This window comes from Gamsiella multidivaricata (genome assembly GCF_025024155.1).
Source record: "Gamsiella multidivaricata strain RSA 2152 chromosome Unknown BC939scaffold_37, whole genome shotgun sequence".
In the NCBI taxonomy this organism is placed as follows: domain Eukaryota; kingdom Fungi; phylum Mortierellomycota; class Mortierellomycetes; order Mortierellales; family Mortierellaceae; genus Gamsiella; species Gamsiella multidivaricata.
The window spans coordinates 212,874-227,991 of NW_026251745.1; the positions used below are offsets into that span (position 1 = coordinate 212,874).

The following is a 15,118-nucleotide window of genomic DNA, read 5'->3' on the forward strand; positions in this document are numbered from 1 at the left end:
GTTCGGAGTTGAGGACGCGGCATTGGTGGGCTTACAGGTGGTTGCCAACAAGATGGACGTATATGTCATGGCGAGGGTTGGAGACATCTATGTCTTGGCACACCAGGGGGCTGTAACGATCCCGAATAGTCTCCGCTCGCTCAGCAACATTGGCAATGACTTCCTATATGGAAGGCACTGGAGAAGTCCCTCAAGCAGGGCATCGAGCTTATTCTCAAGGTCGCCAGAGAAGGTTGTATGCACAACTGAATTGTGCTTGTATTTGTATCCGTATTTGTATTCATATATTGTACCTTTCAAATAAAATTGTGATTTCACGCTATTCGAGCTCTCAGCTCTTCCTTTCTGCTGGGCATGACCTTGGGGCCGATGTATCAAGAGATGGTAGTTACTTGCCGACCCAATTGGTGATACTAGATGTGGGAGATGCCTAAGAGAACTGACACGCCTTTAGTATCCATGCCCATGATGCAGAAGAGGACTATGGCACGCCATCGGAGATCCTCAGAATAGACCATCCTGGATTGTTGTTCGAGGACCTCGATTATGGACCCCCCTGGAATAGAGGAATGAGGATAATGGTATTCCTTATGTTTTTGGGGTTATTTTTTTTGCAAAAAGCTAAGGAATAGTGCTACCATTGGTTTAGCGGCAATGTTATCTTAGTTAGATTATTGTGCCTTTCAAATAAAATTGTAAAATTTCTGAGCTAATCTAAGGATATCAACAAACGAGAGCCTCGAATAGCGACATGACTCATCTCTAGTAGAGATCCTCAACTAAGATAACACCCCCGTTAAGCCCATGGTTTCACTATTCCTTACCTTTTTGCAAAAAAAAAATACCAAAAACATAAGGAATACCCCTATCCTCACTCCTCTATTCCAGGTGGGGTCCATAATCGAGGTCCTCGAACAATCTAGGATGGTCTATTCTAAAGATATTCGATGGCGTGCCATAGTCCTTTTCTGCATCATGGGCATGGATATCAAAGATGTTTCAACTCTCTTGGGCATCTCCACATCTAGTATCACCAATTGGGTCGGTAAGTAACTACCATATATCGATACACCGACTTCAAGATCATGCCCAGCCAGCCTAATCTTTATCCTTCAGTATCGTTCAATAAAACAGGGCATGTGCGTGCTTTACGTGAGCGAAGTGCCAAGTCTAGGTGGCCAGACGAGGTTATTGACTTTATTCGCAAGTACACTGTTGAACACCCGTGCTTCTTTCTAGAGGAATTGCAGGAAGTTATTCAGGCAGCTTTCCCTGAGTTGACTAACACTTCCGTGCCCACTATTTGCCGTGCCCTACGACACGACCTCAACCTGACAAGGAAGAAGTTGCAGAAAAGGGCTCGTGAAGCCATTCCTCGCGAGATCGATGACTTCAAGTACCGCCTGGCGCCTTTTTACTTCTATCCAGAGCAATTGGTTTTTTATCGACGAGACGAGCAAGGATGGAAGGACAGCACTTCGCAAGTACGCATGGTCCGCTCCAAACACTCCAGCCACTGTCACCCTTCCATTTTCTCGTGGAAAACGTGTATCTGCTCTAGCTGCTTTCAGTTCCAAGGGATTTATTGCGTGGTCTTTTACTACGGGTGCTTTCACTCGTTTTTCTTTCCACAAAGCATTCGTGGAAAACATTCTTCCGCATATCAATTGCTTCCCTATGCCGAATTCCCTTGTTATCATAGACAATGCTCGAATTCATATGTACAAAGAGTTCGCCGACGCTATAGAAAGTCGTGGGGCCATGCTGCTTTTCCTTCCTCCTTATTCACCTCAACTGAACCCCATTGAAGTTGGTTTCTCTTTGATCAAGCGATGGGTGGAAAAGCACGCCAATCTAGCTTTCAATCTCACTCCTGAGTTGGTCTTGGAGCTTGCCTTCAAGTATTGCACAAGCAAGGATTCGATAGCCATCAACCTGTTCTCACACTGTGGTTACGAGGGTAATAAACTTCTCGGCTTTTAATCTTCTGCATGGTCTATATCATCCATGTCATCCTCCGGGAGAGCTATCTGATCTTGTGCGAAGTTGGCGAGACCGTTCAAGTCGAAGTTTGGTAAATTCAGGGCTGCTCTCAAGCTACGCAACTCGATTTCATAGCAGACAACCGTTCCATTCACCTTCAATTTGATAGTCCTGAACTCTTCCTGCTGTTCATCTTCCGCTGCCTGTCTTTTGAGGTTATGGCTATGAACTTGTTCGTCAAGGTGCTGTGTTTGACGGAAAGTGTTTGTCTCTGGTAGTGTGAGGACTTCTCTTTCTGCAGGTAAGCTTGGCTGACGAGCAAGATGACGAGCGTAATGAGCAACGGTGATAGGGCCAAGTTCTGGAAGTGTCCGTCGTTCCACTGCTGAAGCAATGATGGTGTGTGCTGCCTCGATACGTGATCTAGATGCTCGTTGGATGTTATTGCGATTGCCGGTGGTTGCACGTTTCGCTGGTACTGACAAATAGACATAGACGTTGATAAAGATATCAGCTGGATTCTCCAAGCGCCTTGCTTCTGAACGCCATGCCTTTGCAATAAACTCATTGAAGTTGTCCTCGTTCAGTTCCTGGTAATTTTGTTGGGTAGTCGTGTGTGTTGGCTGTATGTAGGGGTGTCCTCCAGATGGCCACTCTAAGCCATTGACTCCTGCAAGTGCAGTTTTAATGCGGGCGGTCAATACGCCATATGAGTCCTCCGTCTTCCTGTGGCGAAAGGTGGGTAGGGGAAGGTCCTTGGATACACGGCAGCGGACTCGTGGCTGACCTTTGCGAAAGTGCACCTTGATACTAATAACATCTGGCAACGGTATACTAGTATGGGCGCGGGCTGGCTTAGAATTCTCCTCTTCAGCTTCCTGTGGATGAGGGGAAGGTGAAAGGATGGCCGAGTGGGAAGAAGGTGAGGAGGGTGAGGCAGACATGAAGTGGTGAAGGGATAAAAGTCCTGAGACTGAACGAAAACCAAAACAAAGAATAAAGGAGCTGAGAACTCGAATAGCGTGAAATCAAATCTTGTTTAGAGAGCACCTCGAATACCTACAATTTTATTTGAAAGGCACAATAGCTCAATTTTATTTGAAAGGCACAATACATATCTATTTTTTCTGTACACCAGAAAAATGAGTTTATGGCGTCTTGCTGCCTTCACTTGACTGCGTTTACATCCCGATAAAGCATGGGATCCGGAAATGGGCTGGTAGGATCAGTTGACGCTTTAAACTCGTACCAGCAATACTTCAGCAAGTAATAAAGAGTGCACATTGTAAAGTTTTTTCGCTATACTTGTTCAATGAGGCCAAGGCTGTACCGCGAACTGTGCTGTGTGCGTGAACTCGAGACTATAAACAATCGGTTTGAGCGCGCGTGAAGAGACCCCCTGACCCGTAACCTGGCCTCGGTCTTGCATTTGCACATCTTCTTCGGGCCCATAATTTAGTCCGGAGCATCGCCTGCAGTGAGAATGCTTTCACTCGTCCTTCTCAGCGTCACCTTCGGTCTCCCCATACGCATCTTTTCTGCATGATCTCCTGCTGCCACTGCTGAAGCTGCCTACATGATGTGCAGCAGGTATGATTCGCCCTTGTACCGAAGATCATGAAATGGCTGACTGTAGTTGATGCGTCATGTTGGAGTCCTATTTCAACTTCAGTTTGAACCGGTGTCAACAACCATCTACTCCTCCATGGCCAGATGAATGGCCAGTTCGATCCAGTAGCGCTTTATGATGCCTCAAGATCTCTGTTTGTATAGGTTTTATTGAGCACATGGAAATGGACTACCAAGGATGTCGAAACGCACACCTGTGATCCGACTTGGAGTTCCGCGCTCAATGTCATTGCCGCAGTGGCAATTTTCGCAGATGTAGCATATCATTGATAGTAAATGTTCGATCTCAAAGAGTATCGAACATGGTTAACGACCTTACGAACCGATCGACCCCACTCCTAAACCCTTCTGCGCCCATGGTCTCCGGGTTTACATTGCCGCCCGTCAGAGTCGCGCTCGCCAATGGATTCTTCACGACGAGCTCGACGTATAATTGGGTATAAATCTGGTGCAGGGCCTGTTGCAAGGATTCGACACCCGGATCCGAGTTCAGGACAAATTTGAGGCCAGTCATGGTTTCAAAGTAGTGTAGCTTGTAATGTGAAGTCTTGTAAGCGATGAATCCGTCTTGGCTACTAAAAAAGCAAAAAGATTTTTGTTCCGAGAGTGTCGAGATTAATAGATGTCCGCGGTTCTAAAAAGAAAAAAGAAATGTCTGTAGGGTCCCCGTCAATTTGGATCTCGCCCCTTCCAGCATTGTGTGATCATCCCCATAGTACTCTCCTCTGTGTTCGTGCCTCAGGTCCAGTCAAAATAAATATGTGCGTGCGTACCTCTTTCCGAGTTTCTTGACCAGGTTCCTGAGTGAGTAGACGACACCATAGACGAGTTTTCCTTCTTCCTCAAGAGACATATTCATGCCCTGTCGTGGATCCGTCATAGTCGTCGTCGTCGCCGTCGATCCACCGCCGCCACCACCGATGCCTCCACTATGATGGGAAGCGAGCGGATCACCGTGCTGGTCAAAGGCATTCTTGCCGGTGTGGCCACGGTGCCAATCGTGGTAGTAGATGCACTGACAGTGCCTGTCAAAGATGTACATATTGTAGATCATCGTGTCGTTTCCTTTGCCTATTCCTGTCTATATGCTTTGGCGCGTCCCTTGATACGAGAATTGGAGGTGTTCTGGTTCGTTTCTTGTCCTTGTTTAGTGAAGTAGCTGATGAGCGTCGCGTCGATGCATGCGTGTTGATGAGTCTATACAAAAGCGAGATGGTACTGCCTCTAACTTGACGCTGGTGAGCCTTGCTGATCATGTGATATAGGGACACTCAACAAGGATCCTTCCCTTTGGCAATGAAAATGCTGTGGAGCAGCGCTGAGCACTTTCGTCCTGAATAGCAGTTCAGGATAACGGCAACGCCGGTGACAGCAAGCTGAGGCGGCGAAACCAACGACAGCGGCAGCAGCACAGGCTATTAGGCAATCCATTAGTAAGAAAGGGATTTTAGATAATCCTTTGGAATGATCAAACGGGACGATCCTCGGTAAAATGTCAGCTTCCCAAAGTATACATAAGCGTCTTTGTTATGTCAGGTTCCGCCCTTGGCATGAAACAAAAGACCAAAATCACCCCACATTTGTCTACATGTCCAGAAATCCTGCCGTTGCAGTGCAGCAGCAACAGCAGCGGTTCCTTCTTTTATTTTATTTTTGCTTATCAAACTGGCCGTTTCCTTGAGTTCAGCTTACTCTAGAGTTTGTCAGTGTCGGCGGGAAAGGAATATTCAACGGAGACGATCATCAGTTAATAGTGGTGGGGCATTGTCCTGCTTTCGCACTCCTGGCTAAGCAATAGGGTCTATGGCTTCTAGAGTATGACCAGAAAAGACGCGAACCAATCTTGGGTAAGGCTAGAAAAATAGGAGTACTCAAGTACAATTGATCCGAGAATGCACAGCCGAAGGCAGGAACGATGGCATACTTTGCGCCTATTATTGTAGTACACTGGCAATAGACTATTGTTTTGTCTTTGAGAGCACTTTTTTGAGAAATGATCATTTCGGGGCAGCTATGAGGGGAGGTTGTGAGCCGAAATGGTGACCCCGACCACAGCCAAGCAGAGCGAGGTATTAGCTCTGGGTAGATCAGGCGGGCAAGGCGATAGTCTACTTAGACTTGCACAATTCGACATGAGGTCTCAAGTCGACTGCATTTGCGGAAGGATAGAACAGAAACCATTGACCATGGCCCCAGGACCCTTTTTCTCGACTGATTAAATTGTCCCTGGATGGGGCAATATAATGAGCGTGTATGCAGGGCCTGATTATGTTCATTAGTCGGATAGTGCTCTTTTGATCTTTTTAGACAACATGGTCCAGGGGCATGTCTAGTGGTCTCGCTGGTGGTTGCCTGCCTGCTCGCGCCCACATCGGTTTACATCCGCCAGGGTATCGTATCCAATACGCGATGAAAGATGGAGTGAACATGTGCATATGCGGTTGTATGCTATGGGATATTGGACAATTTTAAGATAAACGGGCGCTTCATCATCTTCATAATCGTCAATGAAATTAGCGTCTTTGGGGGAGAATCAAAAATAATTTGAAAGGCCGTTTAGTGGGCACACTCACACACGCACACACACTGTTAGTTGCCGACGCCTCGCCAACAGCAACATGTAGCCTCCGCCACATACAACCCTCTCCATTGTCATAGCCATCATGGCCATCGTCATCCTCCTCCAGGTCAGCCTGTTGTCTGCTGTCTTTTGTCAGCTCGGAACCTTTGCCTGCAGCCGCGCTTTTCTCTCTTTCTTTTTCTTTCTTTCCTTCGGTTCCTGCGGTCGCACCTCGTCCCCTTTCTTTGCCCCTCTAGCGCTCCTTCACTCCCACATAACACGTATTCCCCCCCTCTCTCCCTTCCTTCCTACCTTCTTTCGCCTTTCTTCCCCGCGCCCTGTCCTGCTCTTACACAGCTTCCTCCTCTCACACTCACACTCTCGCCGCATTTTACGTCCCTTCTTCCGCAACGTCCAACAGCCCTTCTATCCCTCTTTGCTCCAGTCTCGTTGGATCCATTGTTTCTCTCGCAAGCCCCTTTATCCTTGTCTCCGCCAAATAGTCCGCTTTGCACACATACACATAGCACCCGCTCCTTTTCGTCGTTCCGCCGCTCCCAACCAGTCTCTGCAGACCGGAAATCAAGGCACAGAAAAGCAAGCGCGCAGAACTCGCTTAGGATCTTCTTTCTTTGACTGTTCGGTGCATCGCCTCTGTTGGGCAAGTTCAGTCCTGACTGTCACGGTAAGGGTCTTTGTCGTACACTTGCCTTTGTATGTCGAGCGAAAAAAAAAAAAAAAAAAAAAAAAAAAAAAAAAAAGCACAGTGATGTATTATGGAAACGTGGGTTCCTGTACCTGAATGATCGACATACGCTAGTAGTTCGCTTTTTCTAACCAAGGCTTTTTCTCTATTATCCTGTTCCATATAAACCTTGTCCTTCGCTGGATTACCTGTGTCCGTTTTTGAAAATCCCGCCTTGGATGGTTCGCTGCTCCATGAACCGCCCTCAACCTGACGAAACGGTTCCTTGACTACTGACAACCTCAAACCCAACCCGGCAACCTCTATCTTTATCTTGACGCTTATGTATCTCGCGAATAACGATCGAACCGTCGGTCTCATTCCTCTCCTTAACATCGTCGTCCACCGCACTTTCTATCTTCCATTTGTTCTGTCGTTTCGCCTCTTTCTCCGCACCCGTCTGGTTCCTGGCTGTTTATTTTTACTTGTGAAACATGCCTAAATGTGCTGTTTTCATTGAACGCGCTTAATGACTTCATCCCACATCCCTCATTAACTTTAATGCGGTCCGTGAATCTGTTCGTCCACCCCAATTTCCTCCTCAACGACAACTCCAATTCGTGTCACCGCACACAAAAGAACATTCAGCGCGTAAACACACAGACACCCCTAGACACGTTTATACGCTGTACAGCAAACACCATGCGCCTCTTCGCATCCCGCAGACGAGATGTGTCCCAGGCCACATCCACCACATTCTCCTGCGCATCATCATCAGCATCTTCAAAAGTATCTTCGTCTTCACTGCCATCATCAACACGCTCCCCCTCCTCTTCCCTGACCTGGTCCCTCTGCACCCTCATCATCCTCAATTCATTCCTCACCTTCCTCTCACCCTCCACCGGCGGCGGTCTTGCCCACGCAGCACTCGACCCGGGCTTCTGTGGAGACTGCCAAACCTTCTCGAACGCCATCGGAGTCTGCGGAGGATCCTTCGGGGCTGCAGACATCGAAATCAACGGCGAATACGTTCTCCAGCAGCAGTATTCTAAATGTATCTGCACAGAGGTTATGCAGAAGGTTCTCTGGACCTGCGCCAAGTGTGAGCTCTTGGCAGGTCATCAGTCCAAGGCTCCACCACCGCAAAAGTATCAGACCCAATGCATTGCTTGGGGTATGACAGTTCAGGAGTGGAAGACACCGTACACGGGGGTTGTCGCCCCCGGCACTCAGACGGACGTGACAGGAGCTGGTGGATCGAGTACTCCTGTACCACCAGCAACGACCACGACTGCGCCAACTGCGGGAAAGCCCAGTACCGGAGGTCCTTCGACCACAGTCGGAAGTGGAGGTCAGAACCCCCCCTCGACGACTGATCCTAATGCACCCAGCTCGTCCTCAGATAACTCTGTCTCAGGCCCCGATTCGACGACAGAGACGAATTCAGGTCCCAATGGCACTGCAATCGGCATCTCTGTCGGAATCATCGGTGTCGCCGTCGTAGCCGGTGTGGTGGCCGTCGTGATGATGAAGCGCCGTCGCCGTCGCCGCACGCCTTTGGATCTGGACTCCTTGCCTGCAGAGGCTAGCTTTGTCGCCCTGGAGGATAAGTGGGAAAAGCCCCACCACCACTCTGGCTCGCCTCCTTTGCCACCAGCACCTATTGCTAGTGCTGCGCCTGTAGTCGGACGCGGCGGTCGTGGTGGGTACCAAATGGAGGGTAGTGTTGTTGGAGGATATGACCCACAGTACGATGGAGGGTATGGTCAATATGGACACGGGGGACATGGTGGATATGACGGATATGGCGGCAGTGTACATGGACAGTACATGAACCAGTATGATGACCAGTATGTGGGATACCATCCAAGCCATCAGCAGGAGGCCTACCAGATGCATGACTACGGCTACGAACATAATAATCAAGGCCCCAATGCGCAGTATCATCCCGGTGGACTTGCGAAAGGCGACAAAGGCGCGTACCTGTGAACATGGTAGATGTTCTTGAGGCAACATACATGCAACCATTCCGACACTCATCACTCAGCATAGATGCAATTTAGTTCGTAATAACCTCCTCCCCTACATTAAAAAGTTTTATCATTTCTGTGTCATGTCAAAGCTCATCAACTCTCGCTAATGCATCCGCAGTTCTTTGTTGCCGTAGTCCTTGAGTCTCTTTATCGAGCATATCACGTCGTAGCTTCTCTTGGGCTTCACGAGTCCGCATTTCTCCTGTGCTTCAGGATCCTGTTTCTCACTTTCATCCGTATCATGCCATTCCTGTCCTACGCGCTGCCCCTTGTCCACATCGACCTTGCTCCTCGCGCCCCCTTTTTTTTCTTAACGTTACTGCTGTTCTTGCCGCTCCAATTCCTGCTCATGTGCATTTAATCGTTCCTCGAGTTCCTTGTACTTCTCCTCTAAGGCACGTTTATCTGCCAGGAGCCTTTCCGCCTTCTGAATATCCTGCGCTCGCGACTTGGCTGCGGTCATTGTCTTCTCGATGTTACTTAAGCGTGTTGTGTCGATTTGGGAAGGTGCTGATACAGGCGTACCTACCTGAGGCTGCTGGTTGACATCGCCTTGCTGCTGGCTACGTTGATAGCCCTGCTTCTCGCTGTCTGAAACGGGATCACGACGGTGTCCGTGGCCAGGCGGGTGATGGAAATGTTCATGCTGGTAATGCTCAACTTCATCCTCGTTGAACGGTCTCTCATGATCATGCTCATGATCCTCGTAGTGGTCTTTACCATAGTCCTCGCCATGTACAGGATCGTCCTTTAAGGATTTAGTAGGATGATCCTGTTTCGCCTCATCATAATCCTCCTCTGAGGAGCTATGTTTCCGGTAGTAAAGCGGACTACGCTCGTTCTTCCTCTCCTGATCGGTGTGGCGGCCATGTTCCGATCGACCCTCGACCACAATCTTGGCGGCCTGCGGCCTCGCCAAGGGCAAATTCTGTCGTTGACAGACAAATTCCCACCCACCAAGAGATCGCACCGTTTCACATTTGGCGCGGGAGCTAAAATCGACGTCATACGTTAGGGGTGAGAGGCTGTGCCAGGAGAGGACGATGATGAAGACGAGGAACAAGCCTGCGAGGTATCGGAATTTCTTTGACCAGCTCTGCCAGGTCCTATCAAGGCGGGAGACGAGCAATAGGATGGAGAAATACAGCGCTGGGAGATAGTGATGCAGGTACAGCTGGTGATCCATGAAGAAGAACGGAAAATAGTGAATTGCCCATCCGGCGTAAAATGTTCCGGACGCGACCGCGTAAAAGGGTGTCAAACCTAAGTGTTATAAATACAATATGTTTAATTGTTCTCTCTCCCATACACGTGGATGATAGAGAGGCGCCCAATAACAACAACAACAGAAAAAACCCTATACACCAGCTTACCAAAGCGATTTCGCTCGTTCCTGGCCTCACTCGTGCCCCTGGCCCAGAGGTATCTAGTTATGCTCATGGTACACCGCATCATGTAAACGAGCGCTGTTGCGGATGAGGCCCACCACAGCAGGGGATTACCCATGAGATACACGTAGTTGTTGGTTTCTTTGCTGCTGTAGTAGTTCAGCCCACGGCTCAAAAAGGGCCGGCTCCATGGACTCGACTCCTCGCTCTTCCTTTTGGTTGTACTGCCGGCTGGATAATCGTTCGCGTGGATTCCGGAGCTGAGATCGTGATGAGTCCACCACATAATTCTGTTGACTTCGATAAACTTTTGGAAGGAGGACAATGGTCGGTACGAGAGCGAGGGCGTCGACTTGGGCACTAGAGTAAAGAGGAGGTGTCAGTGAAGTGCGTTTGCTGGGAGGAAATTTTCTCAATACCATAAGTCATCTCAAGCTACAGGCGGATAAGACCTACAGTGTGTATTCTCGTTCTGGTCAACGATAAAGATCGTGTTGGCCTTTTCGCGGTTGTCCTGTATGCAGCCCACTTCCTGGTACGACGTATATGGCGCCCTGAAGACCTTGTGCGACACCATATAGCAGCTCAGCTTTTCGTTGAAGAGGCGGAATCCCTTGGTCGAGTGCCATCGCTTGCTTGGATTTCTATTGCCCTCCTTTGTATCATCCATGCCTTCTGCTGACGCGCCATCCTGCCCAAAAGAAGAGCTCAATTGAAGTCCATAGTTATCAGCCAAGCCAGAGACAGTCCCTTGTGGCACAAGCTCGACTCTCCAAACGGTTTCCAGAGTGGCTTCCTTTGACCACTGGATACCTCGCATTTCCCGGATGTACGGTTTGTTGGATCCAACTGAGACGAGGTCTTTGACAGAGAGCGCGACTTTTGAATGACAGTTCTTCAATTGGATGGCATCACCATCGTAGATATACCCATCGAAAGGCAGCGAGGGGTCCTTTTCGTGAGCAAGGTACTTTAGTATCTGATCTTTCTTGACAGCAGGGTTTCCGGCGTGGACCTGCCAGCAGGTCAGGTCATCGTCCCACTCGACGAGCTGGATTGCTTGGTCTACAGTTAAATTTGTCGGCACGTTAGACTATTTTCGCTTCCCCACTGGGAACCTGTAGAGGGCCTCAGAGGCAGTCAAGCGAATACGTCCCTTCACTTACCAATCGTACCCGCTCTGGCGTACTCGCCGGGCATCGAGTGCACCCAGCCCCCGTTTGTATTAGCATGCCGCATATGGACCTTGGACTGCCAGGCAATATCTGCATTCAAGAAGTATGTTAGTGCCATGCACTTGCACTTTTTTTTTTTTTTTTTTTTTTTTTTTATTCGGATCTCTCTCCTTGGCAAAAAAAAAAAAAAAAAAAAAAAAGAGCGCTTACCGGCCATAACCGGCTTGACATCATGACCCTTCAAGGTCATCCGGAACTGTGGACTGACCCAGGAGTCCCCAGTACCTGAGTTCGACAGGAAGGCAAAATCGATGGCGTACAACCCCATGTAGAGCACAAAGGGAAAGACTAGCAGCGCAAGGAACAAGGCGACAAACTGCCTTGAAAAAATGCGCTAGAGATTCACCATCGAGAGAAAAAATAATTAGATGAACGCGCGCGTGCTATTGTTAATTCGATCAATGTCCTTTGTGCGTCTTCAGACAGGGAACATACCGTGCTGATATAAAGATGTATCCTGGATTCCTACAAGTGTTTGAGTACGCAGAGTCCAACAGTGGCAATGGTGAACAAACCGATCCATTTTACACTACCCACAGGCGGAAAAAAGATACGTTAAGAAGATAACCGACATTTGCCCTGCCGCTGTCAGCGCATCGCTGTAAAGTAAATGGGTACCTGCTGGAGAGAAAGAGTCCTAACCCGGTCTGTAGAAGCCAAGTCCACCAACCGCGAGCGAAGGGTCTGTTTCGGTGGTTATAAAAGTTGATCCATGCAAGCATGGTATATCCCATGAACAACATCATTGGCGAGTCAAGCAAGATAAACCGACTCTGCGTTATCAGTGCGTTCTCTGAGAGCGCAAGCATACGGCGACAAAAGAATTAAAACAGACACTTTGGAAAATTACAAGTCTCTCGATGGCAATAAAAATTACAAGTCTCTCGATGGCAATAAAAATTACCAAAGATGACAAAGATGGCGCACATCATCGAGGCCTGTGTGGAGTGTCCCGATCGCTTCATGATCAGATATGAAATAGGCACGAGTAACACGCCGCAGGACGCTGCAAACATCCGCATGCTGATGTAAGGGACATTCTTCGGGTACAGCCTAGCAAAATATGTAGATCGTTTTCATCGTCAGTCGCTATCCACTTCAGTACACGATCACGGAATAAGAGGAAAGCCAACCTTACTTCCCGGTGGCAAAGTCAAATTTGCCGTCAAAACCGAGCGAGTATGCCACGGGCGAAAAGAGCATCTTGCCGAGCGGGGAATGCACGCCCATGAAGAAGGATCCGTTTAGGTAATCCCGCGTGAACCCTCCAAAGCGCCGCGCACAGACCAGATGAGGGTTAGTTATTGTTTTTTGCACAATACTTGTATCCCTATTCCTGTTCTTCAAAGACATACACAACAGCTGATGGGACAGCCAGTTTCCAGATCTTGACAAGGACTGCGAGTATGGTCAAGGATCCGAGAATGATTCCCTGGCCTCTGGTGCTCTCCCATCCGCGCCTTGACAGCTGCTGCTTCTTCCACCGCTCATTCTCCGTCATATCCTCGTCGTCCGCCTCATCGTTCCCATATGGACCTCCACTCGGTAGAAGCAGGTCCCAGTCGTTCAGAATGTCGCTCACTCGACCCATGCGATTCTGCACTAGGAACTCTGCACCCATGCTGCTAGATCGCCTGCCTGTCCTCTTTTGCCGCAGCCTATGTGGACTCCTACTGTCCAGGTCCATACCTAGGTCATCATCTCCGTTTGGACTTGTCACGTCAGTCACTGCTGGACGGTAGGAAGCAACCTTTCGGCGAGAAAAGAATCCGCCACCTCCGCTGATACTGCTGACGAGACCACTCGCCTCCGATATACTTCCCCGACGAGAGGAATTGGCGCTGGAGCGTGAGACCGGATCGGGTTCATAGTGTCCAGCGAGGTCCGTGTCGATGCTGAGGGAGGTCTCGGAGGCATTGCTACGAGATCTGCTATGGCTACGATGGTCGTACTTGTTCTTGCTGCTGCTGTTGTTGCTTGCTGTAGTTTCCGTCTTGCTGCTGGTATGCAGCACTCTGGGAGATGAAGCCGTTGCTGTTGTTGTTGTTGTTGCAGTCGAGCAAGTATGGCATTGATCTCGAGATTCCTGTCAAAGAATCGTACCCGCTGCTATGGCCTCCGTCATCGTCATAACCACTATTCCCAGAGACTCCTCGGTTATACATAGGCAAAGGATGGTGCTGGTATTGTTGCTGGGACGCAGAAGCTGGGCCATAAGTATCATAGCCGTTTGATCTATACGCACCAGTGTTGCAGTTGCTGCTGGTGTTAAAGTAGTCGCCGCTAGATCCTACGGGCGTACTAGGCTGTGAAGAATACGGGCTCTGATATAGACTATGCTGCTGTTGTTGGGTATTCAGACGCGAAGGTTGATGATCCTGGTTGTTGTGATTTGAATGAACGGACGAGAAACTACCAGATCTCGATCGCATGGTTGTAGTGGACGGGATACTGCCCGCTGTTGAGAGCGGAAGCTCTGACGATCCTGCTGAGTTGTAGCCTCCAAAGACCATTGCTCCGTGTCGTTCAGCCAAAGATACTGTGGTGTCTTTGCAGGTTATACCGATGGAAGCGAATGAATGGCGCGGAAGGAAGAGAGAGGAAGGTGCCTGCGAATAGAAAGAGGAAAATATATGGATGGTAGCAGGAATGAGCATCAACTGCAAACAACCAAAAGAAAGGAGTTCTACGCCCAGCATTGCGCAATGCTGGGCCACAGTAGAATTGAGGAGGCAAGATACAGCGAAATAGGGACGGGCCCTGAATGTAATAAGGGAGGGCTTGTGTCTAGCGTTGACAAGTCTATTGGACCAAGACGCGTCGTTAATTTGACATGTTATGGAGACCCCGGCGTGATGGACTTTCTTAACTATAACGACTCCAATCCATGTTCCGACTTACGGGATATTGCGGGGCTGTACTCCAGAGTATTACATGTCCCTGCAGACTGGTCCGTCGGGCGGCATTTTATCCAGCTCCAACTACCGGAGATGTTACCCCAGTCGATTGCTCACCGCATATTAAAAATTATTCATTCCGTCGCTTCGTGTTGCCGTTCCCCCTCTCGTCTGCAAGGCCGACACATTTCTCTTGGAAATGGTGCCACGCCCTTTTCATATTCCAAATCCCATCGGCACTTGTGCTACCGAGAGAATGCACATCCATTCGCTCTGCAAATGAAGCAGACATGGGATGAAACTCTGTAATTGCAAATATTGCAGGCCCCTTTTCCCTTTCCTTGGGCTGTGCTCTCCTACCTACCTGGTCGCCACATGTTTATCGGCTTGGCGCGTCCCTTTGATTTTCTTTTTTCACCTGTGTAATAGAAGGTGTATCTGCATTCGCTTATCGGCTTAGAGGGAAGAGGATAAGAAACATTGGGTGGAGCAGTTGAAACTTGATTGCGCTATCGGTTATCAAACACAACATCAAGTATTCATCCGACGCGCCCACAATCATCCTGGCGTCACGCCAGGAACATGGCCTTAGCACCAATTTGATAAAAGCGATGGTGTGATGGACCCCGACAGTGGTCTGTGCGATAGCTTCCGAACAACATTGGCCTATTGGTGTATCATGGTTTAAGGGCGGAAAAAAAATGCTGC

The 15,118-nt window shown here is 49.0% G+C and overlaps 6 protein-coding genes across 6 annotated transcripts; 2 read left to right on the forward strand and 4 right to left on the reverse strand.

The window, feature by feature from the left end:
* Positions 1 to 1,956: 1,956 nt before the first annotated feature.
* BC939DRAFT_453335 (uncharacterized protein) lies at positions 1,957 to 3,035 on the reverse strand. The gene has a single exon (XM_051555914.1). The coding sequence runs from the start codon at positions 2,925 to 2,927 to the stop codon at positions 1,980 to 1,982; it is 948 nt and encodes a 315-aa protein (XP_051411672.1). The 5' UTR covers positions 2,928 to 3,035; the 3' UTR covers positions 1,957 to 1,979.
* An 863-nt stretch (positions 3,036 to 3,898) lies between these two features.
* Positions 3,899 to 4,666, reverse strand: BC939DRAFT_397733 (Sybindin-like protein; the record flags this gene model as incomplete). The annotated part of the gene is made up of 2 exons (XM_051552378.1): positions 3,899 to 4,184; positions 4,386 to 4,666. The coding sequence occupies 2 exons, from the start codon at positions 4,664 to 4,666 to the stop codon at positions 3,899 to 3,901; spliced, it is 567 nt and encodes a 188-aa protein (XP_051411673.1).
* Positions 4,667 to 6,114: 1,448 nt separating this feature from the next.
* BC939DRAFT_453342 (uncharacterized protein) lies at positions 6,115 to 6,921 on the forward strand (the record flags this gene model as incomplete). Its single annotated transcript, XM_051555915.1, has 1 exon — positions 6,115 to 6,921. A coding segment is annotated over exon 1 (533 nt), but the record flags the coding sequence as incomplete, so codon positions are not given.
* A 292-nt stretch (positions 6,922 to 7,213) lies between these two features.
* On the forward strand, positions 7,214 to 9,026 carry BC939DRAFT_177169 (uncharacterized protein). Its single transcript, XM_051550420.1, has one exon. It carries the CDS (start codon positions 7,419 to 7,421, stop codon positions 8,844 to 8,846), a length of 1,428 nt encoding a protein of 475 aa, XP_051411675.1. The 5' UTR covers positions 7,214 to 7,418; the 3' UTR covers positions 8,847 to 9,026.
* Positions 9,027 to 13,158, reverse strand: BC939DRAFT_177246 (Dolichyl-phosphate-mannose-protein mannosyltransferase-domain-containing protein). The gene is made up of 9 exons (XM_051550421.1): positions 12,652 to 13,158; positions 12,418 to 12,566; positions 12,086 to 12,306; positions 11,949 to 11,978; positions 11,664 to 11,847; positions 11,445 to 11,543; positions 10,735 to 11,343; positions 10,264 to 10,638; positions 9,027 to 10,153 (listed from the first exon to the last, which is right to left on the reverse strand). Exons 1-9 carry the CDS (start codon positions 12,864 to 12,866, stop codon positions 9,207 to 9,209), a joined length of 2,829 nt encoding a protein of 942 aa, XP_051411676.1. The 5' UTR covers positions 12,867 to 13,158; the 3' UTR covers positions 9,027 to 9,206.
* On the reverse strand, positions 12,844 to 14,026 carry BC939DRAFT_503701 (uncharacterized protein; the record flags this gene model as incomplete). The annotated part of the gene is made up of 2 exons (XM_051560431.1): positions 12,844 to 13,528; positions 13,617 to 14,026. The coding sequence occupies 2 exons, from the start codon at positions 14,024 to 14,026 to the stop codon at positions 12,844 to 12,846; spliced, it is 1,095 nt and encodes a 364-aa protein (XP_051411677.1).
* Positions 14,027 to 15,118: the final 1,092 nt, after the last annotated feature.